This window comes from Trachemys scripta, chromosome 7 (genome assembly GCF_013100865.1).
Source record: "Trachemys scripta elegans isolate TJP31775 chromosome 7, CAS_Tse_1.0, whole genome shotgun sequence".
Lineage (NCBI taxonomy): Eukaryota > Metazoa > Chordata > Testudines > Emydidae > Trachemys > Trachemys scripta.
In genome coordinates this window covers 73972569-73998151 of record NC_048304.1, presented here as the reverse complement: position 1 = coordinate 73998151, position 25583 = coordinate 73972569, and the positions used below count along the sequence as shown (strand labels likewise).

General features: G+C 41.3%; 1 protein-coding gene across 1 annotated transcript; it reads left to right on the top strand.

Moving 5' to 3' along the window:
• Positions 1–1506: 1506 nt before the first annotated feature.
• OPN4 (opsin 4) lies at positions 1507–25183 on the top strand. Its single transcript, XM_034777466.1, has 11 exons — positions 1507–1646; positions 4537–4670; positions 7377–7580; positions 9532–9703; positions 11540–11701; positions 14496–14603; positions 15818–15995; positions 18860–19012; positions 20938–21006; positions 22593–22631; positions 23634–25183. The coding sequence occupies exons 1-11, from the start codon at positions 1507–1509 to the stop codon at positions 23895–23897; spliced, it is 1623 nt and encodes a 540-aa protein (XP_034633357.1). The 3' UTR covers positions 23898–25183.
• Positions 25184–25583: the final 400 nt, after the last annotated feature.

Genomic DNA, 25583 nt, shown 5'->3' with positions numbered 1-25583 from the left:
TGACAGCACCCTCACCACCCCAAAGTTATTGTTCTGCATCTCAGAGTGGGAAAAGCTTGGTTGTAGACAAGAGAACTGAGCTGTTAATCCAGGTGAAACAGGACTGCTCTTTGCTTTTTCCAGAGATCATATTAGTGTGGTCTGAGCTACTACCAATGCACATGCAGATCAGTGGAATAGGTGCAGAAAGATATTACCTGACTGAGTTTTAGCTCCTTCATCTGGGGGAGCAGGGGTCTGATTCTGAATCACGAGGGCATTACTTATGATTGCTATGGGCTCTTTTGACCAGGTGATGTGCACCTCTTGGACTCGGAAGCCAATATTTTCAATCTGGATATACCATAATGGCCTGAGAACTGGTGGCAAGGCTAGAGGCATCTGTGGTGGCTTGTCCTGGCATCAAGAGTTAAATTCCTTTTGGGGAGGATTAGAATTATTGCAGGGGAATGGATCTCTTGACCTCATGTATGCTGAGATGCAAAATACCCTTTCCTATTATTTAGACATTGACTTGTTTATGTCTGAAAGAGGTTAGGGCCCCATGTAACACAATTTGGGATTTTCCTGCACATTAGCTAGCCTAGGACTGTATCTTGCCTATGTCTCTGAATTGTGCTGATCCATTAGGACCATAGAAAGTTACATGCTCAGGGTATGCATGTCAAAAATGGGCAGGGTGGTGACAGTTTGGGCATCTGTCCCCTTCCATCTTCCACTGCTATCAGGTCACCACGCCTCTTAGCTGTTATCTTATTGTCCAAGTCAGAAAGCTGGGGCCATGATAAAAATGGAACTGGTACCTAATACAAATGTTTAAAAAAATGTTTTTTTCAATCCTCAATTTAATCTGTAAGGAACAGTGTTGTTCAACACTACAAGGTAATTAGGTCTTGAGGGTATTAGTAATTCAGCACTGGTTATTCAATGGGAGAAACCAGATTTCTATTGTATTAAAGGCTTGAATAAACAAGTGTTTATCAACTGGACTTACCATTTTCACTAAAGCAGTGTAATATTTATTTATTTATTTTTATTCGAAAACTATCCAATGATTTAAGGAAATAATAGAAATCAAACTTTACCACAGGCATTGAAATTCTCATAGGATGAAAATTACAAAGAACTCACTTGCTGTTATTTACAGCATTCCTTGAGGTCAAATGCAATAGAGTCCCAGTGTATTTCTGTCAACTAGTATGTATTTTGTTTTGGTTTTGTTTGCTCCTTTAGATTTTCCAATCTTTGAAACACTAAACTGGTAGTAAAAACAAAAAACGGCCCTTGACTCAAGCATTGCTGATACAACCATGCCTGGCATGTTTACTTGCAAGAGAGGAATAAAAATAAATGTAATTCGAAAGGGATTAGTTTACTCCAAAGTGTTCGTTTTTATCCAGCTTTTAACCTCCTTTATCCATCTCATCTCCCAGAGGAATAGCAGCTGCTAGCTCAGTCAGTGAAGTAACACTGTGCATTTATGAATTCCTGCTTACTCTGTAGGAAATGACAGTGCAAGATGTTCCTCATGCCTTCCCTACACTGGATGTTCCAGACCATGCCCACTACACAATTGGAACTGTCATTCTGGTGGTGGGGATCACCGGAACGCTGGGTAACTTCCTGGTCATCTATGCGTTCTGCAGGTACGTATACATCTTGTTTGTTCTGTGTGTCTTAAATATTTCTGTGGATAGACTTTAATACTGGTGGGATTGTGTTAAGGAAATGTGGTACAGGAACACTATCATTATGATTGTACTAATGCAAACTAATGAGCTGTGCATCAAAGTAACCCAGATCCATGACCTTTTATTTCTTATCTTGCGTATGAAATAGGCCTTAATGAAAGGTGTGGTATAATTGGCTGCTGGTGGTTTTGATAGTGCAAGTATCCCAAAACAATTTCCCTGTGATAATTATGCAATATCCTGGATAAGCCTTATTGAATTAAGCTGAATACATTTTTAAAATGCAATTGTTTATGCGTTATTGTGAGATTGTATGTAACTTCTCTAGGTGGAGGGCTTATGCTAATGTAATTCTTCTGGATATCAGCCCTTTGAAGGCCTGTTACCTATTCACAATTTCTTCAAAGGTTCAAACTGGATTCTAGAGACCAGTGGACAAAGAAAGGATGTTGGGATAAATAACCTGGTGGTAAACTGACTCAGGGTTTTTTGTTCAGATCCAGCAAATGGACAGAGGGCCCCAATCCGTAGGGAAGGGTTGGAAGGGTTGGAAGGACTTTGGCCTATTAAAGCCCCATACGACTGTGAGTGATGAAGTAGAAACCACATGAAAACCTTTGGGTGGGACTTTCAAGGACTGCTCCTGCCAGAGGCCCTGTTGAAGGGGTGATCTCTGGTAAACTTTTAGCATTCATGTAGGTTCTTTTATTATTTTCTCTGTAATGCTTTTATCTGAAGAACAAACTGTGCTTGCTCAGAAAGAGCTCTGTGATAACTTATAACAGTGGGCAATTACACCATTAATAGTCTATGAAGACAAAGCATAAGGTTTGCTTAGACAGCCTGTCTTCTGATGGGAATAACACTTCAGCCTGGAAATACCCTGGTCAGATGGGACAGAGACGCAGATCTCCACCCAAGTGAGGTGATGGCTGGGGGGCCTTAAGCCTAGGGGTGCCCTTGATGGACCATAGAAAGGGAATACAGGTGCAGTTGCCCTGAACTACGACCCCCCCACCCCATCCAACATTTTCTGTTATGTTTCATAGACTATAAGGTCAGAAGGGGCCATTTTGTGATCCTCTAGTATGTGTCCTCTGAGGACAAAACTCGGGACCTTCAGATTATAAGACTGATACGCTGCTGACTGAGCTAGTCTGAACAAGAGCATTTATAGCAGATATTGACCCTTCTGTGGTGTTTGGGACTTAGCCTGCCCACCCAGGAAGATGCTACCATACAGCCTAAACAGGGTGGGGGAAGAATACAGCAGCAGCTGGGAGAAGACTAGAACAGTACTGTGGTGTGTCCCACTCCGGAAGCGGCAGATCAGCAGGAAATCTGGCAGCAACAGCTGGGTCTGTGGTAGGGAACAGGGGAGGGGGCTGGCTGTCGTGTCTCTCCCTGGAGCTATCTAAAAATGTTGAGGCGGGTGGGGAGACTACAGTAGAATTGCAGAGCTGGGGGTGCACTGATACTACACATGCCCACCATTGATGCTGTATCAGTAGTTGCATAGCAATAACAAACCACCAACTGCCTAAAGGAGTTAGTTTGGAAACAGTTAATGAGTATTTTGCTGCCCCTAAAACGGCAATTGCAATAGTGCTTTAAAATTGGTGATTGTGGACTGGTGCAGGGAACATCTGCCAGTTTCTCTAGGAAAACAGAACCTCTTGAGAGAGCCTTGTAATGCATAAAGATTGTCAGGGGCTGGAGGGGAGTGACTGAAATGATGTGTGCCCCTGGGACAGCTCTGAGTTACACTGGGGGCAAAAAAGATTATTTACCCTACACACTGATCCTCCTGGAATGCATCTTCTATGCTACAGCTCTCAGGAGGTGCAACATATTATTTGGTCAATTGTGCCTGAGACTGAAAACACAGGAAAGCAGCTGTAGAGACATTAGATAAAGTGTCACAATTTCAGGAAGAATAAAAAATCAGAATCAGAAAGTACTGATATTAAGAACTCTCAATAGCAAATAAGTTTGTACAAAAACACTAGAGGACGCTCTATTATGTTGGCGCGAATAATTTATGGAGGTGGGGGATGTAATAAGTCTGGCAATAGGTCCCTTCAAATTCAGTGCCTGGTGCAGTGAACTGCCTGTCATGGAGAGGAGTTGAGATAAAATAAAATGCTGCATGTGGTATAAAGTCAGCCTCCTTAATCCCCATATTTGGAAGTTGCTGTTAATCTCATCACCAGTGGAAAATGTCCCCTTAGCTCTGCATGACCCAGATCCAGAAAATCCATAGAGTACATCAACTTTAATTTCCTGTTAATCATGGACACAGGGTGCAGTGGGTCAGAGTATTCAGAGAACAATGTCTTCTATTCCTGTTTCTGAGCTGGGTATCAAAACCAAGGAATATCCTCTACTAAGGCACAAAGAAGTGTAAGGAGTGTGCTATTAAAATTTATGGCGGCTCATTTAGCTTCTCTCTTCTGGAAAATCAGAAGCCAGTTTGATGTAGCTTGACATATTCTACACGTTGATATTTGTGAAGCTGCCAATGCTCACAGCAAAGAGTAACAGAGAGCCAAGGTGGGGGAGATAATATATTTTATTGGACCAACTTCTGTTGGTGAGAGAGACAAGCTTTTGAGCTACACACAGCTCTTCTTTGGGTCATGAAGAAGAACTCTATGTAAGCTCAACAGGTTGTCTCTCTAGCCAGCAGAAGTTGGTCCAATAAAAGGTACTGTCTGACCCACCCTGTCTCTCTAATATCCTGGGACCATCATGCCTACAATAACAGTGCATACAGCAAAGAGTAATAGCATAATTACCCACAGATCAGTGCTTAGCAATGTTCCTTCTAATCTCTTCTCTGTAGGAGTAGGAGCCTTCGAACTCCAGCCAACATGTTCATCATCAATCTAGCTATTAGCGACTTCCTAATGTCCATCACACAGGCTCCAATTTTCTTCACTACCAGTCTCCACAAGCACTGGATTTTTGGCAAGAAAGGTTTGTACATATATCTTCTGAAAGATAATTTAGTTTGTTGCCATGGTAATGACTTCAAGTTAATAATTGACAGTATAGGTATCAAAGCTATGCAATACTATAGTTATTAAAGCCGAAAGCACATATAACCTGCCTGGTTTCAAGTTTTGTTGAGCAGTCAGGACTCAGTCCAAGTTTGTCAAAAGGTTTAGAACAAGCTTGGGTCTGCACTTGGAGTTATTTATATGTTAGTGGTATAGATATGATACAGGCTGAAATTTGACAGTTTTCAATTAGTTTGATTTCGAATTTTGGACAGGTGTATGATGAGGAGTTGATACAGATGCATAAATCAGAATTTGATTTTATCTTTGTCCTTTAAAAAACCCAGAGGAAATTACACTAAAAACTACATTAAAAGAAGGGTATTTAGGTTGTAAAGTCAAGCATTAAAAAGTTAAGAAATGCCAGATTTATGATTGCCTGGGTGGCCTTAAGTCAGCCCCTTTGTGCATGTGCATGTTTTTATTACATGATCACATACTTCTTTTTTTTTTCCTCTAGAACATTTGTCTCATTCAGTGCAAATTTGGACCACAAGAGGTGAAATCAAGTTTGCATGGGCAACCTTAAATCTGGTATTTCCTAACTTCTGAGTGCTTGACTTTGCAACCTAAATAACTTTCTTCTAAGGTAGTTTCTGTTTGTTATAAATATATTTACAGCACTAAGTCTATACCATTACTGCCAGAATTGTGAGATAGAAAAAGGTCTTCTCTAATGTTTGATAAACGAACATACTCTCTCACTGCTCACATTCACTTACAATCATCTCACACCTGAATTTAAAAAAGAGAGGTATAAGGCCCAGGAACATCTGCCCCCAGCATACCACACTGCCACTGGCACTAATTAACTTGAATGTGGAATTTTTATCTTGATATTTCTGCTGCTAGAAAGCCTGACAATAAACATATGTTTTTACAATATAAATATAAACCAAATATTCTCAGTGTTCTCAGTGAACATGCTTTGTATTTCACTCATTGGGTCTAAACTACCAAACATCCCTTGTCAAACATTAGTTACTGTTGTTTGTGACAGAAGTGCCCAAAATGTGCAAGGTGAGAGAGAGGCATACAGGAAAACACAGTCCCTGCCTCAAAGAGCTTACATTCTATAAAGACAAAGCCAAACAAAAGGTGGGTGAAGGGGATACAACATCAAGGAAAGAGTTCTGGATAGAAAATGGGATATGGTTTGGTTTATTTAAATATACATATGAACTATCCACCCCTGCTCCTCTCCCCCCCCCCCATTGCTTGTTTTTTAATGTGTGTCAATTACCTTTTTATTTTAAACTGTCTACTTTCATTGTCTAATCCTTACCTATTAAACCTTGTCAAACTATCCTTTCCAATGACCCATCCGTGATTCTCCACAGGCTCAAAGCTATGTGCTGCTTCACTGAGCTCTCTCTTCACCCTACCTACCCACACCAGAGATTCAGATTTAAGGTGAAATCCTGGCTCCTTATAAGTCAATGGCTAATCTCCCAATGAGTTCAGTGGAGCCAGGATTTCACCCTCCGTGTATGAGACAAACATACAGATCAGACAGCCAGTCTGATGGGGCCCATCTGTTATAAGGCCTAAGCAAATCTGTGGAATAAAGACACTTCGGGTGGGATTTACAAAGGTATTTAAGTGCCTAACTCCCATTGAAATCAATGATACCTAAATACGTTGGTGAATCCCACCATTTGACTCTTTCCATGCAGGAGCTACTCTTTCTCTTGCTGCAATTATATCTTGCACGTATGTGGTGGGGGAGGTAAACAAGAGGTATAGTATTGAAATGTTGGTTATTGCTGACTTGTTTATTAAATTAAGTAGATAATAACAAATGCTTGTTTCTGCAGTTCTTCATGTTACAAAACTGAAAAGACTATACCCCGATGTATAAACAAACTGTCTAACCTCTAGAGCTGGCTGAATAATTAAAAAGCAGACTTTTGAATATATTAATGACTATGTGCTCTATGGATGTTGTTGTACTATTTGTATAATTGCAGCTATTAATGGAAAAGTTGGTGAATCTCAAACACTTCATGAATTTGCATGTTTTAATTCCCATTCATCATTAATTATTCTCCTATTTTAAAGATTTATCTTTCTGTCCAACAGCAGGAGACAAACTGTGACCAATCATGTTCCACAAATAGCAAATAATTGAAGTAAACAACTGACAACCAATCCATTGTCTGAATTATTTATTGAAACTATGCTGACTTCATCTTGGGATATGAGTTGCTCCATGGTATCTGAGTGACTATAAAAACACTTTTAACTAAAATAGATCTTTCCATGGGAGTTGGAATAAAATGAAAGCTAAATGAGCTGCCATGGGATCTCTGAAATGCTCCCACTAGAAACTTCAGAAGTTGAAAAGTGAATGTTCTATTAAGTCACTGTCTTGAGTAATAAAGGCAAGTAAATCTTTCACGTTTACATCCATGAATAATATAATTAGCAAGGCCAGCCCACAGCTTGGAAAGTATATTGCTGATGGAAAAGTGAACTTCCCGTTGCCTTAAGAGTTCTGAAAGTAATTAGGTAATGTGTTACTAGCCTAGGCCACGGGATAAATGGTCTCCCAGGAATACTGGTATAACCAGCATGGATGGTTAAATCTGTTGGTTAACCCTATTGTACTCTCCATTGAAAGGTTGTGAGCTGTATGCCTTCTGCGGAGCCCTTTTTGGCATTACATCCATGATCACGTTGATGGCAATCGCACTGGACAGATATTTTGTGATCACACGACCGCTGGCCTCCATTGTGGTGATGTCCAAGAAGAAGGCTTTGATAATCCTGCTTGGAGTCTGGCTGTACTCTTTGGCTTGGAGCCTCCCACCCTTCTTTGGATGGAGTAAGTGAGATAGAATACAAGTCTATTGTCTGATACCAGGAGAAAATGGCGGGATTAAAGAATGGTCTGTTAGACACAAGGATGAATAAACAGAATTTACATATTAGGATGAAGTTTGAAGAAATCAGTGTGAAGGAGATTGCTTATAGCTAATGAGTCTTAAGCAGTTTAATCAGCAGAAAAGATTGCAGTGCACATATCACATTTAATTACACTGACACTTTTGCAGGGAATCTCATTAGCGTGCTGTATAAAAAACATATAAAATAAGGGCAAAAATAATGCAAAACAGGCTTCTAAAATAGTGCATAACCTTCTGCAATTAAGCAGAGTTGAACAATAAAAAGTAAAGGGGACAGATGAGCACAGTTTTTAAGTTTTCAAAATGATTTTCATTGCTCATAAAAAGTGCCATATTGACAACCTGAGGAACCTGAATTCCTCTATTTATACCTTAAAGCAGTACAGTATGTGCAGTAAGACTGCAATTTTCCACACCCCTATGATGTGCCTCAACCCTATTGGGAGGGACCAATTCTAGAGGTAAGAGGGTTGTTTACTCTCTATCCCCATTTAGCCCTTGACATCTTAACGAAGGATGATAGTTAGTAGTAATTAGGTAGCAGATTTGCTTGCACACGTTAATTTTGTGTGTGTAAATTGGTATCTGTTCATATTTCACATCTTGACAAATTGAAAATTTGGCCCTTACTGTTGTCTGAGATAGCAGTAGTGGTTCTGTTTCTCTGGTAGAAACTAGACTAATACCATTAACTTGTTTCACTCAGGCCACCAACTTACAGTCAGCATTAACCTACAGTAGGATGAACTTGAACCTACCAGTTAATCGCCTAAGCTCCAACATTACCCACCCCTGGAGCAGGCCTGCTCCCCATTGGAGGGGCGAGGTAGGGTTAAATTGAGTAGCACGTTCTCACTTGCCTACCAAGCTGTTGCAACGGGGTCAGATATTATTGTGTTATTTTTGTTGTTAATTTCTTTCTTCCCTCAAATGTGTAGCATGCATAGCTGGTAAATTCCAGCTTTTTAACATTATGGCTCCTAGCTTAATGAGAGAATTTCAAGAGAGCAATATGACAAATACTCTTAGATGAAAGAACCTTAATGTGATGAGGCAGAATAATTTATTGAAGGGTATTATAACTGCTGTCTTATAATTAGATTCTAATAGTATCCATCATACTGAATCTCATACAATAATTAGACATATCTGAGCATAGAACCTGGTGTAATATTTTCTAGACCTGGTTCCAGAGAAGCTAGCAATGAAAATGCTGGAAATTAAATTAATGATTAAAAATAGTTTGGTGTTGAGTTGCTTTATTCTTTAACTGTCTGACACAGTTTCTCTAAGGAGAATATTTCTTATTTCAGGTAGGAGTGTGTGTGTGTTTTACATTTATTTCATGGCAAAATTAATTGGAATTGCACTGTAAACTTCTGTTGTCTGCAGAATTTAAAAGAGCAGAGGTTAGAGTAGTCAGTTTCGTTTCACTCCCGAGCAAGAGAGGTGATAATTTAAGAGAAAAATTGAGACATTTTAAAGATATTTGAAACATGGGTGTGACCCAAAGCCCGATGAAGTTAATGGAAAGAGGCCCATTGACTAAAGTAGGCTTTGGATCAGGTCTGAAGGCTGGAATGAAAAAGAATCATTATTTTATTAGTCTAAAGAGTGATTCATTAGATCTATTAAATTGTAAGAGCCTATAAGGCAGTGGAATCAGTAATGGCAAGAAGTGCTTTAAAACAAGAAACAGATACCCTTATTAACCATCTTCTCTCTACCAACAGAGCCAGGTTTGATCCTTTTCAAATCCCAGAGATATGCTGAATTCTTTCTCCACTTGCTCCTCCACCAGAATGTCCAATAAAAATCTTTTCATGGCTTCTGTCTTTTTTTTTTTTTTTTTTCGTTCTCTCTTCCTAGGTGCTTATGTTCCTGAGGGTTTGTTGACTTCCTGTTCCTGGGACTATGTTACCTTTACCCCATCAGTCCGTGCCTATACAATGCTCCTCTTCTGCTTTGTCTTCTTCATTCCTCTGATTGCCATCATATACAGTTATGTCTTTATCTTCAAGGCTATCAAGAATACCAATGAGTGAGTTGTCAATAATCTAGGTTTTCATTCCTTGCTTAGGGGTGAGACTTTGTTTTTATGGGATGTGTGTGTGTGTGTGTGTGTGTGTGTGTGTGTGTATATATATATATATATATATATTATAGACACACACACACACACACACACGTGTATATATATAACATGCAACTCTATTTTAACAAGTTTTTTCCTTTAATGGAAATGGGTAAGAGACAAAACAGAAGAGGAACAGACAGTGAATTTTCAACATGGCAAAAATTTTAAATGTATATGGATGGGAGGTGGTCTCCAAGGTTTGCTACTTAGCCCACATTGTTTAATACATTTACTAATGATTTGGGAAAGGGTATGAATAGAAAGGTGGGAAATCTAGCAGATGATAGAAACTTCAGAGAGGCCTAATAAAGCTAAATGACTGTTCAGCACACAGGCAAATGATATTCAGTGCCAGTTTCTTTGGTTTGCTTCAGCCACTTATGCCATGTATACATGGCACAGAGTGGCTTTGAAACAGACAGATTATCCAGGTGGGAATTTCCCTTGCACATGGGAAGCAAAGCTATTTTAGTCACTGGTCTGCACCGATCTGGCCATTCCTGTGTCAACAGAAGGACTGTGAAAGGATTCCCCTGCAAAATGTCAACTGTCTACAAGTGATCAGGTGGAAGTTGACTATGAACTCTGTGTTAAAGAAGGTGTAGTGATGCAAGGTGCAATGTGTTAAACCAGTGATTCTCAACTGGAGGTCCACAGGGGAATTTCAGGGGATCTGCCAAGCAGGGCTGCTCAGAGCCCTGAGCCCTGGTGCCCAAATCTTGGAGTCCTGCGCCCCAGCACTCTGGGGGGGCAGAAGCCCTGAGCCCAGACACCCCAAAGGGCTGAATCTCTGAGCTCCGGCGCCCTTAGCCCCAGCAGAAGCTGCCCAAAGCCCTGAGCACCAGCAGAAGTAGCTCCTTGGGGCTAAAGCACCAAGCCCTGGTGTCCCCCAGGGCTGAAGCAGTGGGGCTGAAGCCCTGAGACCCAGCGCCCTGTGGGGCTGAAGCCCCAGCACAAGCCACCCCACAAGGCTGAAGCCCCAAGTCACCACCCACCCCAAGGGGCAGAAGCCCCAAGCCCCCTGCCCTTTGAGCCCAAACCCTTGAGCCCTCCATCCCGTGGAGCTCCCAAGCCCCTCCCCAGCAGCCTTGAGCCCCCTTCCCCATCTGAAGCCAGAGTTACCCCCCCCCAAGCTGTGGAGTTTTTATAGCATGTTGGGAGGGCCTCCCAAAGCAAAAGGTTGAGAACCCTTGTGTTAAACAAAGTGCAACAATTTGCATCAGGCATATGTGAAATAAGAACTACTGGAGTAGCAAACCAGGGCCTGATTCTGCCATATTAACTCATGGTGAGCAGTATCTTACTACATGTTCAACCCCATTGATTTCAACGTATCTGCTCATGTAACAGTGTGGGTAAAGATGCCAAAATCTGGCCCTAAGAAGTAAAGAAATAATTTTCTCCTTCCACAGTTAGAGGTATCATGCAGATTAATCTGGGTACCTGAATAATCCGAAACCTTATTTTGGAAACATATTCCTCACATAGGCCTCCATCCTGCTCCTGCTGAAGTCAAGGTGTTTTGCCCCTGATTACTGTGAGCGGGAGAGGGCCTCTACTGTGGAAAAGCAATTACACATAATCTACATACACAATAGTATATTATCTTGGGGGGGGAGGGGAGAGAGTTGGAGAGGGTTGGCATCTGGTTAAAGAGCAGTCCTTTGTTCTATTTTATTAAGTTGTTTGCTCAGTTTCTCACATACATTTTGTATTGTAATTATGGCTTATTTCCCTTAGGGCTGTTCAGAACGTTGGTTCTGATGCTAATAAAGTATCCCAGAGACAGTATCAGAGGATGAAGAATGAATGGAAAATGGCCAAAATTGCCTTGATTGTCATCTTACTTTACGTCATTTCCTGGTCACCATATTCTGTTGTAGCTCTGGTGGCTTTTGCTGGGTAATTATGAATATATTAGCAAGAAAAAAATCAGTGAGCCCAGAAGGTGTGAAATTCTAAAAGAAGCAAATTATGAAAGGCCAAGTAGTTGTCAACTCTAATGTTCAACAATGGGAATGGGAAACCTTCACATATTCAGGAGTAATCGTTTGTTACAGATTTGATAAACGGAGCACATGCTGGTTGTAATTTTTCTCAGTTTGATTTTTCAGCACAAAAAAGCTAATTATTGGCAATACATGAAATCATACTAATTAATTCTAAAATGAAAGTTTCACAATGCTAAAATATTTGAACATGACCATATGGCTATTCCAGGTTTCAGATACATAGCTTGTTTTGATTTATTTTCTCTGGGCCTGATTATCCACTCACTTAACTAGTCTGATGCTGGCATAAATCCATTGGCTGCAGTGGAATTACCACTCATTTACAACAGTGTAAGTGAGCTCGAAATCAGGACCTATATCTGGCATTACTGGCTTTAGTTCTTTTAGTGCTGCACTGAAAAGTAACAATGGATGACCTAACCTTAAATATATTTTAAACAATCCTAGGGTATGTTGCATTTCTTCCACCTATTTAACTGTCAGCATTTTATACTATCTCTTCCAATAAAGCCATAATGTCCATTAAAAAAGAGTACCATTAATATGGACTGGTTAAGAGCAAGGGATTAGAAGTCAGGACTCCTGGGTTCTATTCAGGCTCTGCCCCTGATTTAATGTGTGACACTGAACAAGTCACTTAACCATCCTGTCCTCCATCTACCTCCATCTAAATAGATTGAATAACTTAAAGCACTTTGACGTCCTCAGGTCAAAGACCCTATACAAGTGCAAAATAAAATTAATACTTGCTCTAACCCACCACTGCCTTACTTATAATTTTCCAGTCATCTGATGAGAAATGTGCACCTGAAACTTAACAACCAATACAGGATAAAACTGACTGATAGAGTTTATGAGAACCAAGGCAGGAGTTATTGCAGACTAGGAAGCAGAAAACTGCCTTTGTCCTCTCCTTCAACCTTTTCAGTTTGAGGCTGTGCCTTTTTGTTCCCATTGGGGGCCACTGTGGCTTCTCAGGGATTAATAGACCAAGTCCCAGGGCCTTAGGTTGACTTTACCTTGACAGCATTGTCACATACAGCATAGATTAAGAGACAGACCTAGAAACTGTGGGTACAGTCTTGAAGTCACTGAAGATGGCTGGTCTGATAGACCAACAAAATGTGCAATAGCAAAGAATGAAACCTAATATCTACAGTACATGCTGTGAGAGGGGAAGATTTAGCTGACATGATACATGCTCTGTAGGACTGTTGCACTCCAGCCACCATGACACAGGTGCTGTTTTTCCTATCTCTGGCCAGCAATGACAGAAAGTTTGTGTCACTGTTTACCTCACTGACTGCACTATTGACTAATCTTACCAAAGCATCCATCGCCTGAAAGGTTTCTACGACCTTAAAATGGGAGACAGCATTCCAGGACATCCTGTGTCACCAGCAAGTACTACGTTCTCCAAGGAATTCATCCTCCAGATCAATGCTCTAGGGGTAGGGGTAGGGGCCACACTGTCTCAAGAACTGCAGGACAAAAAACACTCTTTGCTCTGGAAATTATCACCGGAAGTGAGTCTTAGGTTAGTGCTGGTAGGAATGCCTGCAGTCAACTGCCCCATGAAGACACTCCAATATTATCTGCTGGGGACCCATTTCCATTTGGTCACAGAACACACACTTCTCCGTTGGCTGAATGTGATGGAAAACTCCATTCCAAGGATGATGAGCTGCCACCTGACTCTGCAGCCCTGTTCCTTCTTGGTGCAGCAAAGCATTGGGGCACACCATAAAGCCACAGGCAACTTTCCCTGGGAGAGAGGGAAATGATTCTACACAGTGTGCTGCTATTCCCACTGCTGAAGGAAAGACCCACTGAGGGCCTGGTTGATGCAAACTGACCCTGGAATATTACTGCTGTTTAAGTGTAGGTTCCACTACTGACTTTATTTTTATCAAGACAACCTGAACAGGGCCTGACCTGGTCTGTTAAAGGGGTGGTACCAGCTAGCAGCACTTCCACCATCTCATCTAAACATACATGTCACGTGATGAAGACCCTGCAAACGCTCAATAAAACATAAAACTACCCTCCACTATATGAGGATTCTTTGACTTTGGTTCACAGCTTTGGGTAGGTAAAGTCGAAGTGTGGGTGGGAAGCTGATTTATCAGGCACTCTCGTGTTAGCTGCTTTTCATGCAACACCTTCTTCCCTTATTCAGCATACCTGTTAAATGCCTTACAGCTCTTTTCTGACCAACTTACACCACCATTTGGGTCACTAATGAATTTAGCCCATACACTCCAAAGGAACAGCACTTGCTTATTCCAGGCTGAACTTGTCCCTTGGTCTTTACCCTAGTGTAAACAATTTGGGATTAGCTTGTAGCTTGCTTAAGCCACAACCATGAGTAGTATATGGTACACAGCAGCACTTGTAAAGAGGAGCACCAAAGAGATTGTGCCTCTCTGAAGCACAGTCTGGCACAGATTCTTGAATAAAATGACTATGAAATCTGTCCCATACACTAGGTTGAAAAAGAATGTTCCTTGACGGTATGTCGGTCCTGCTCCTTGCCCCTCTTATTTCATCCTACTCTCCTGGGGGAGGAGGAAGGAGGGAGAGCAGCAGCAGTAAAAAGCAGTCCCTGCTCTCTGTAACTAATTTTTGTTTTTTTACTGTGTGCTGACTGTGCAGTAAAAAATAACAACTTTGCATTTCTTTAGGTATTCCCATCTCCTGACACCCTTTATGAACACCGTACCAGCTGTGATTGCCAAAGCTTCTGCCATCCACAACCCCATCATTTATGCCATAACTCATCCCAAATACAGGTAAGGTTGCTCTCTTCAAACACAAATAACATAGCAAAGAAAACCAAATCTATCTCTGATAAAACGTTCACTGATTCATTGAATTCCCTTTATATGCTAGTGCCTGAGCTCTGCTTCATCTGCTTGTTTTACCTTTATGCTGTTTTTTTCTACCTCTGCAAGAGTGCATGAAGCCAAAAAAGAAAACAGAAAAAGCAGTTTTGAATGCCCTATAAATGTCAGTGGAGTTTGTACTCAGAACAAATTACCGTGCAGATGGGAGCTAGAGACATTTATGGAAGGGTGATAGCTGTACTCATTGATCATCTGATAAAGGTTAGGGACCTTCTCTGGCTAAAAAACAAGTTTTATGGTATTTTGCTTTGAAATAGTTCCTTGGGAGATGTACCCATTTGTCAATGTTGCAAATAGCAGTTTGTCAAGTTACCCAAACCAATGAGAGTTGGAGTTTGGTAAATGGCTCCATTTCTTTCATGTGTTGTGGGCTTCCTGTTCCTCCTTCATGCTTCCATTGTTCAGGCATCGAATAATTGTTTTTTAGTTGTAACATCCAGGTCAACCCCAGGTCAAGTTCAGACGAGGAACATGTGATATGAACAAGCACGGCTAAGCCATGCAATATTACTTCTCCCCTTTCAAAAGCATTCTGGGAACTATGGAGTGGGGAAAAGAGCAGTGTAGTAAAAATGATCCCTCCTACCCCATCTAGAAAGAACAGTTTGCTTTAGCGTTTATACCACCACACCGATACTACGTGAGCAGATGCCCAGGAGGAAGTTAAAATAGCTGCTTAAGGAGAGATTAAAATAATTTTCTATGTGGTAATTCTGCATAGTTCACTTTAAAGGGCCAGAAGCTTTATTTTTATCCCAGTTAATCTTTAAGCAGATAAAACATTTTAATAGCTGGTTTCAGTGAAAAAATTACATTTTAATATTCTTCTCCTTGCCCAGCAATGTCAGTAGTAAATTCTGACTCAACAGAATGCTGTAAAGCACTCATGTGTCATTTCTTTAAAATTATCTTGTAGATCAGTTGCACACAAAGCAATATCTGAAATCTGGGAAACTTTAACTACTGTGCCCAGTAACTTTTCAGTCTATGCAGCATGTGTCTGTCTGAATAAATTTAATGTTTATGGTGAGTGGCTTTTTGTGCTGGCAGCTTTATTTAGGCAGAGGGAATTGACTGGTTCTATTTTTTTTATCCACTAGAATGGCCATTGCAAAGTATGTGCCGTGCCTTCGACCCCTGCTAAGAGTTTCTCGTAAAGACTCCAAGTCTTGCAGCAGGTATCTCTCAACCAGACGATCCACTATTACCAGCCAGTCTGAGATAAGTGAACTGCAGAAAGGAAAGAGATGGCAATCCTCTCTCTCAGACAGTGAATCAGTAAGGAAAACCCTTTAGATATGTTTATTTTTAAAAAGCAAGTAAATAATTTTCATATGTCATCCTTCAAAGTGGTAGGTAGATTAGATGAAAAGATGCGTTATGGTGTTAGGTACAGAGGCTCTCTGGTGGGGAGGCGGGTAATTGTTTGGGGATAAAGCAGAATTTTTAAAAGGAAGATAAAGTTTAAAAGCAGGATGCAAATAATGTAGATATTCTTACAGGTTTGTGACTCTCATGGGAGATTGGAAAGATTCACTAATAGGAAGACAAAAAGTGAATGGGACTTAGTGTGTGGTGCTTCACTTACCACAGATCTGGAACTTAGACACTTAAAAGAGAAACTGCAGTTCCCAAGTAGTGCTTGGAGGGAGACAAGGTTGTAAAGAAAGAGCCAATGTGCTTTCTGAACGTGAAATGGGCTGCATTTAGAAACAGATTATTTGGCAGATTTAGACAGATCAACAAAATCCATCACAGAATAATTTTTCCAGAAGACCTCAAACGCTTGCTGCTGCCAAACTAAGTATTGCTAAATGTTGTTTCTGCATGGTAGCCAGAAGCAGGTCAGATTTCTGGAATCCACATCTCTTTCTAGGTTATTAATGGCACATTAGTGTTCTATTTTCAACCATTTTTATATGATTCCTAAAATGGAAAAATGCCATTATGTTCTATGTGAGTGTTCATGTTTTCAAGCTAATATCCTTTCAGTTGATGTAGTTAAGCTTTGAATTCTGACAGTTACTTTTAACTATGATTTTTTTCCAACTTTTTTTTAATGTTGTACTTCTGACTTATCAAGCCAATCAAAATTAAACCCATCAGACTAAAAGACATTGTTCAACTTGAATGTTTTGAAATCCGCTGTTTCTGACAAAACACCCTTTAAATGATGTAACTTGAATTTTTAAAAAAGAAATACTCCTTCAAAACTATTAGTACGCTTTCCCACTCCCCTTCTCTACTACCCTGCTGATATAAGGGTTTTTCAGCAAGGGAGAAATCTAAGGCCTGCATTCTGCAATCAGATTTGCCCAGTCAGACACTTGCAGTCATGTAGATTGAAGCCTGGCTATGCAGGGAAAATAGTGAAACTGACAAACTGCTGTCAAATTCTCAAAGTATATAAATTTTAAAGCACAGTAACCTTAGGTCTGCTTTGGAACTAGTAGATAAAAAATTTTCAAACAGAAATATTATCTCCCCCCCAGGCTGGGTCCTTTAAATTGTTAAATTGAACACATCATACCCCGATTTCATTAGGAATTCTGACTCATCACTAATTTAGTAGGAAATTGAAGCTTGTCACACATACCTTTCTCTAAATACTGACATTGAAGGGGAAAGCAGGGTATGACTTTAAGACAGAATTTGGCTAAATATTGTTTGACAACTTTTTCCTTAATTAATATGTTTGATCATCACATGCAAAGCCATGAAACCAGGAGTTTCCTTTCCCCAGACATGTAGAATGCAAAAAGGCAGAGCAAAAACGTATTTTGTGCCCAGGTTGGTCAATCAAGTTATAATTGGCTCTAATTTAGCACACCCGCAAGCGGTTAAATTCTCTATCTACAACTTACTTGCACTCAAAAGGGCACAATTTTTTTTCATGCCTTTGAAAAATCTCAAGGAAAATAATTTCCAAACAGATCTTTGCAGTAGAAAGTGGCCAACTACAGCAGTACAAGTAGGGACTGGCTTTACAAAACAAAACTAACTCATTTTATAGCCAACTGATCCAATGCAGGTGGTAATCATGAAATCCATTATATATGTAAAATGTGAAGTATAGAATGTGTGATGTTTCACCATTAGGGTAAAAACAGAACAAAACTGGTGACAGAACCAAAAAGACATTGAAGCAAATTCAGCCCCGTCGGAAGCAGATGCAAATTCTGTTAAAGTCAACAGAATCATTTCAGGGCTGACCTTCCTCTAGATGGTCTGTATCCTTTTGATAAAAACGTATATCAAGGTTTTTATACAATTTTGAACAATGGTCCCATGAAAAGGTCTCTTATGTGTCTACTCTTTTTTATTCTAACATGTACCCATTTAAAAGGACATTGTCAAGGTATTTTTAAAACATATCTTCTCACAATTGCTTAAACAAACTTCCTAGAGCTTGGGAGTGAATCTATGTCCTAACTAGTGTTACCCTTTATTAATATTTGGTTTGTTGTTGTAGGGCTACTCGCTGCTTCTGAATGCTTGCTATATACACTTTTCTTTCTTTGTTTTCTTAAAATACACTCTCTCTTGCACTCTCTCACTCTCCCAATATAAGGAACAATTAGAGCGGGTAGAAAACAAGAATTTCTGTCTTGTAGAAAATTCTGATATTATGACATTTTAAAAAAAAATCAAATCTTTTCATGGAATGAAAAACTCCAAAACATTTTCCAGTTGTGAAATGTCAAAACATTTTGATTGACATTAATCTCTGCTTCCACCCGAGCTGCTGTGATGCCTCATGGGAGTTGTAATTCTGGGTCCCTCATGCCCTCATTCTTCCCAGAGGGTGCTGCTTCCTGGCTGGACTACATTTCTCCACATCCACACCATGGAAGTTTCAAAAAAACTGACAAGAAAACTTGATCAAAATTTTTCAACCAGCCCTAGAAAAATATGTAGACCAAGTTTTAAGCTTTCCAACCTTTACAGTGTTGCTTGCACTAGTCTAAAACTTTTTGGGTGTATGATGTTGTGTATAATCAGCTGTTTTCTTTGAAATGTCTTTCTTATGGTCTTTTCCCCTTATGAAACATGTCCATGTAAAATGTAACTTCATGTTATTGGCCAGAGTAACTGGACCCAAAAGCAACCTAAAGTGCTTGTTTCCGATGTATTCATTGCAGGGCTGGACTGATACAGAAGTTGATGTTGTTAGTGTGATCTCCAGACCAGTCAGTAAACAGCTTTCCTATGAAATAGGCAAATACGCTGTTGAAACCAGTGACACAAAAGCCAAATCTAAACTGAAAAGCCATGATTCTGGGATTTTTGAAAAGGTAATAGATGCTGTGCACCATACAAGCCTTCAAACAGCCAATGAGTTAACAAATCTGCATATTTTTTCATAATTAGAATAGAGACATAGAAAGGTAGGGCTGGAAGGAACCTCAAGAAATGATCAAGTCCAGCCCCCTGCACTGAGGCAGGACCAGGTAAACCTAGACCATCCCTCACAAGTATTTGTCTAACCTGTTCTTAAACGTCCAGTGATGGAGATGCCACAACTTCCCTTGGAAGCATAAGTACCGACTCCGTGGGGTGCTCCGGGGGTGCTCCCAGCGCCTTCCATCTGCCACGATCAGCTGTTCAGAGGTGTATAGGAGGTGCTGGGGGAGAGGGGAAGGAGCAGGGGCAGGAAGAGGGGGGAAGGAGCAGAATGGGGCAGGAAGAGGCAGTGCAGAATGGGCTTAGTAAGAGGTGGGGTGTGGGTGGGAACTTGGGGGAAGGTGTAGAGTGGGGGTGGGGCCTGCTGCCGAGTGGGGGTCCAGCACCCCCGGGGAAATCACAAAGTCAACACCTCTGCTTGGAAGCCTATTCCAGATCTTAATTACTCTTATAGTTAGTTTTTCTTAATATCTAACCTAATTCTCCCTTGCTGCAGATTAAGCCCATTACTTCCTGTCCTACCTTTAGTGGACATGAAAAACAATTGATCCCCATCCTCTTTATCACAGACCTTAACATATTTGAAGATTGTTATTTGGTCTCCCCTCACTCTTTTCTCAAGATTAAACATGCCCAGATTTTTTAACCTTTCTTCATGGGGAAGGTTTCTAGACCTTTTATCATTTTTGTTGCTCTTCTCTGGACTCTCCAGTTTGGCTAAATTGTTCCTGCAGTGCGACGCCCAGAACTGGACACAATACTCCAGCTGATGCCTCACCAGTGCCGAGTAGGGCAGGACAATTACTTCCTGTGTCTTGCATATGACACTCCTGTAATATACCCCAGAACGATGATAGCCTTTTTTGCAACTGTATCACATTGTTGACTCATATTCAATTTGTGATTCACTATAACCCCAGTCCTTTTCAGCACTACTGCCACCTAGAACAGTGGTTCTCAAAGCCGGTCTGCCGCTTGTTCAGGGAAAGCCCCTGGCGGGCCAGGCCGGTTTGCTTACCTGCCGTGTCTGCAGGTTCTGCCGATTGCGGCTCCCACTGGCCGCAGTTCGCCGCTCCAGGCCAATGGGGGCTGTGGGAAGCGGCGCAGGCCGAGGGATGTGCTAGCCGCCCTTCCCGCAACCCCCATTGGCCTGGCGCAGCAAAAAGTGGCTTTGAGAACCACTGTTCTAGGTGGCAGTAGAAAGTTATTCCTCAGTTTATAGTTGTGCATTCGATTTTTTCATTCCTAAGTATAGTACTTTGCACTTATCTTTATTGAATATCATCTTGATTTCAATAATGAAGGTTCCTACATAGTGGGGGGAAATAACCCTAAGGGTTAACTTTATGTGGTTAAGACACTTTACAGCTTGAAGTGATATGAATGTGATGAGTAATGACCATGAGGCTGTAAAAGGTCCTCAGCTTTCTATTTTCAGCACTGGTTCATTTTCCAGTTGTCTTTGTTACATTTGCAAGGGGCAGAGGAGGCAGGATGTTTTGTTCTTTGCTTCTGATAGTCTTGTATTTCTGTTTTTAAACTGTCATTTGTTGCTTATTCATCATGTGTTCTGCAGTGTCTAAATTACTTATCAACACACTTTTTTATGCTCCATAGTCATATATTGTAACTAATTAACTGAGATGGACGCTAGAATATAAAATAACACTGTCCTTTGTAGTTCACTATATTTCAATCCTTCAGTTTCCTCTTCTCCCTGACCCCCCTGCTGCTTGTATTTCACATGCCACTTGGTGTTGAATATTGTGACATGCCTGTGTCATGTATGGGCTTTTTGTTCTTGTTTATCTTTTAGACTTCTGAAGATGCCGATGACATTTCCATGGTGGAGCTGAATGTCAGAGAGTGCATTTCCTCTCCTGTTGTAAGTATTATTTTAGTATTTGTCAGGGGTTGAATTGAGGAAAGAAAGCAGTGATTCTTTTCTAATCTCTGAACACAGACTAAGCTCTGCCCCCCACTGTTGACTGTGCAAGATATGATCATAAGTAAGGCAGTGAGTTTGTCACAGAGGTCACAGATTCTGTGACTTCTGCAGTGGCCGGTACGCCTGGCCCGGGGACAGCTCAGGCAGCCCCTGCACCAGTCGCACCGACTGCTGCTGGAGCAGTCTTGGGCCACTGGTCCCCCTTCCCCCAGCAGGAGTTTGGGTGTCGGAGGGGGCAAGGGGTTGGGGCACAGGACGGGGTGAGGCAGGACCTGGGTGGTGCTTACCTCAGGGGGCTCCCTGGAAGCAGCAACATCCCCCCTCGCTCAGCTCCTAGGAGGAGGCATGACCAGGCAGCTTCGCACGCTGCCTCTGCCTGCAGGCACCGCCTCCACAGCTCCCACTGGCTGCAGCTCCCCCGGCCAGTGGGAGCTGTGAAGCTGGCGCTCTGAGCGGAGGCAGCGTGCAGAGCTGCCTAGGAGCTGAGCAAGGGGGATGTCCCCGCAGAGCCAGGTAGGGAGCCTGCCAGCCCTGCCTCCCACAGCACCAGCAAGATCCCGGGCCGTGCGCTGCTTCCCACCCCCCACAGCACCAGTGGGGTTCCCATCTGGGCTGTGTGCTGCTGCCCTCCTCCCCAGCATCCACGAGATGCCCTCCCCCCACCACCCCGATTTAGTCAGGGATAAGAAGTCATGGACCTCACTGGACTCCTCACTAGTGCTTAGAAGCCCTGATCAGGATTGGATCCCCTTTGTGTTAGGTTCTGTATGAACACATATTGTAGCAAGATGAGGTTCCTGCTCCAAAGAACTTAGTCTAAAATACTAAACAACTAAGCTAATTGTAAAATAGTTTATTAATTAAATGTTAAACAGGATCGCTGTTGGACTATCAATTGAAGATAAAGTATACTGTATAAGCCTTAATTATATCTTGAAACAAGTAAGATGAATGAGGAAGAAAAGAGTTCTCCTGATGAACTTAAGTGGAAATCATGACTCTAAAACTTGACTGTGCCCTTACTGCTGTCCAAACCATAAAGTGTCAGCAAGAGTGCAAAGGAAAATGGAAGGAGAATCCTGAACTCATAAAAATCCTAGAAAATGTTATAGAAAATATAGCCTTTTTTGCCTCTTAGATTATTTAAGCAAAACCTGAAAAAAAAATCATATCCTACAACAGTTAATGCTGTATTTGGGGTCATAACTGTAGCATACTATGACAGGTTTTGCAAGGGTAGTTTTGAAACGTCAGGTGCTTATCTTTTTTCCTATCCAAGATGGATCACGCTGGAGAATATTTACTTTTGTGCATTTAAGATAAGGGCATAGTAGTCCTGTTGTGTCTTTTGCTTTAATAACAGACACTTCTTTTCCAACCCCCATTAAGAAAGAAAAAATATTTCCTGACTCTTGTTTTGTAGAGGATTTGCTTTCTCCTACAAAGAAGTCAATATTCCAAGTCACTGAATATTGCTGTAGAAAAGAGAGCTGTTAAACTTTTGTTACTCTTTGTTTGTGTAGGCCCTGCCATCTAGAACCTATAGCCTTGAGGAAATCCAAGTAAGTGGTTTTGGGGGGGTTTTGTGTGTGTGATTTTTTTTATATGCTTTTATAACCTGGGAGAGCACCAACCTTTTGAGCAGTCCCATACTAATGCATTCTCATCTGATGACAATGCTGTGGCATAGTGATAATTTTTTAACAGTCCCATGAGTGGATTAACTCTAATCCATCTGCCCTAAATCCACCTAGGAGGGGGGAAAGGAGGGTAGAAATATTGGCAGAAATCAGGATTTGAGTGTACATCTGTGTTATCTTTAGACTGCATTGTGAATGCTAACACATGTGCCTGAAATAAGTCTTTTCATAGTTAGTAGTAAGTTTTAACATTCTCTCTACAGCTTGATGAAGATGATATTCTAACACAGTCCTTTTCTTGGTCCTTCACTAGTATCATCCAGTATTTTCCATTGCTGAATTAATTCTATTCACCTTTCCATTTTTTCCTCTCTTACTTCATTGTTTACTTCACTATTTGGTGTCTCGTTTCAAGGCTTCCATGCGGGTGGTTCACTTTGGTCTAGCTTTTATCATCTCTTACCCTGATAATGCCTCAATTGCCATCTGATTTGATTAGATTTTTGTAGGGAAGTAACCATCTATTTTCTGGAATTCATGTGTACTTCTAGCTTTACCGGACCCTTATGCTGGCTTCTTTGCGCTATTGTTCACGGAGGCATGTGCTATTATTAACCTGAACCTTCATCAGAGTACTGGAGAATGTGCCTGAAGTATCAAAGTGTTAAGGAATGTAAGCTCTGTGCTTTGATATATTAGTTTGTTTAGTAAGATATTTCTCAGAAGTGACTCCTGGGATACATCAAAAAAGTTTCTAGGTCAAATTCTTTCCCAGTCATATAAGATTTGTTTTGGTTTAACAGTGGCAATTGTCAGAGTGCTTGTCCAAATGTTTGTCACTTTCCTTTTTAGTGGACAGTTGCAATCTGTTCATCTTGCAGACATCTGTGTTTTACATTTCTCTTAAATCCTTGCATGCTTAAGACAGGTGAGGGCCTGAATGGCACTGGACTACGAAAAGGAGACTCTCGCTCTAGACTGTCTGCAGCACAGATACCCAGGATTATAATAACATACAGCAACGTCCAGGGAATAGAACAGCCTTCTGAATACAGCTCTGGCCTCAGGTTCCCTGAGAACAGTAGCCACAACCAGGATAAGGACTACAGTAGCCAACCAGACAGACGGTACCAGGGTGTTGCCTTAGCCAGTATCTCAGGAGAAACCACAGATCAACTGAGCGCATAAGACCTTCCAAAACTGCTCTGGTCCACGGAAAGTTACCATTCCTATAGTGACACAACACAAGATAACCCAAGGGTAAAAAGAAGCCGAACCAGCATCTGAGCTCTCTCCAGTAGTTGGTTTCTTGTTCTAGCTCTTGTGTTAGAACAAGTATATTATTTCTCCACAATCTAGATTATGAAATTACTCTTTTCACTTGGATTTCACTCTGTTCAGGAATTAGCAACTATTGCGTGAACACCACCTTCAGTTACAGTATATGCAGCCTTCATGATAAGAGTTAATTCCGTGGGGCTAAGATTCAGATAATGATCTTTGCTCAGTGCCAGATCTCAGCCGCAGTGACTGTACCAGAAAGGAACACTTTTAGAAGGTAAATTATGGAGTTGAGAGAATTTGGAGAAACTTACAGTACCTGGTGGAGAAGGTTTCTTATTTTTGTTAAAGTTCTCTAAGTAGACCATGTTTAAGTGCAATATCAGTGCTCCACTCCCTTCTTGGTTCCATGATTTTTTTTTCTCAAGCTCTTGTACGGTTTTGTTAAAAAGCAATGTATTTAAACAGCAGTTTGAGGTCTCAGATCATTCTCCTTATCTCAAGAAAGGGAAATCATTTTCAAGTGTGGCCCACACTCCCCTTCCTTCCTGTCTTCCTTCTGTGTCAGTTATTAAGGGACCAGTCCAAAACTGGCTGAGCTCACTTGCCTCAGAACAATATGAAAGATTCTGGAAGCTAATGAGCTTCAGTCACCATGTTTCAAGGGTGAGGCAGCTGTAATTAAATGTCTTATTGGTAAAGAGCTGCTGCTGGCTCAGAAAGGTACTCTATTAAGAAACTCTTTCAAAATTAACTTAGAGCTCAGTGCACTCTGGTTCTGATTTTTCTATTATGAGGGGAAAGAAGGGTTTGACACCCAACCCCAGGCACCCACAAAACATGGAACCCCATTACCTCAGCATTTAACCATGCTTCTGGACAGCAACAGTCAGGGCCTCCTCCAAACTGTAGCTATTCCTGCTACTCAACACGTGTTTGTCTCTCAGCACACAGGAGGAAAATAGCTGTCTGTAGTAATAATAATTCCCCTGTGGATCTTTCTAGGGTGTCACGTAAAGGGGCAGAATCCAGATGAAATCTATGGAGTCAATATTTTGAGAAGACTTAGGACTGGTCTACACTACAGAGTTACATTGACATAACTCTGTTATGTTACTTACCTAACTCTGTAAGCATCAACACTAAAATGTAGCTCTCACCGATGTAAATCACCCACTACACTGAATTAATAACTCCAAAAGGCATAGCACTTAAGTCAATATAGGTAGGGCGACATAGGGTCAATGTAGACACTGCATTACTTGCATTGCCTGTTGGCTGTCAGCCCCACGGTGGGGTGGTGGTGGTGGCTCCAGCTGTTAGCCCTCTGCAGGGCTCACAGTTTGGGCTATCAACCCCCAGCAGCAGGGCTCCAGCTGTGAATGCCCCACAAAGCCAAGAGGGTGAAAGCGCACCACCAACGGGAGGGTGGAAATAGTGTGGACATGAAAAACCTCAGTAATTACTGCAGTGGCTGTACATCAACCTAACTAAGGTCGACTTCATTTTGTAGTGTAGACTTGCCATTAGATAGGTAGGGGGAAGCATTCTTCAGAGATGGTACTTATATTTTGAGCACCACTAAGTCTGGAT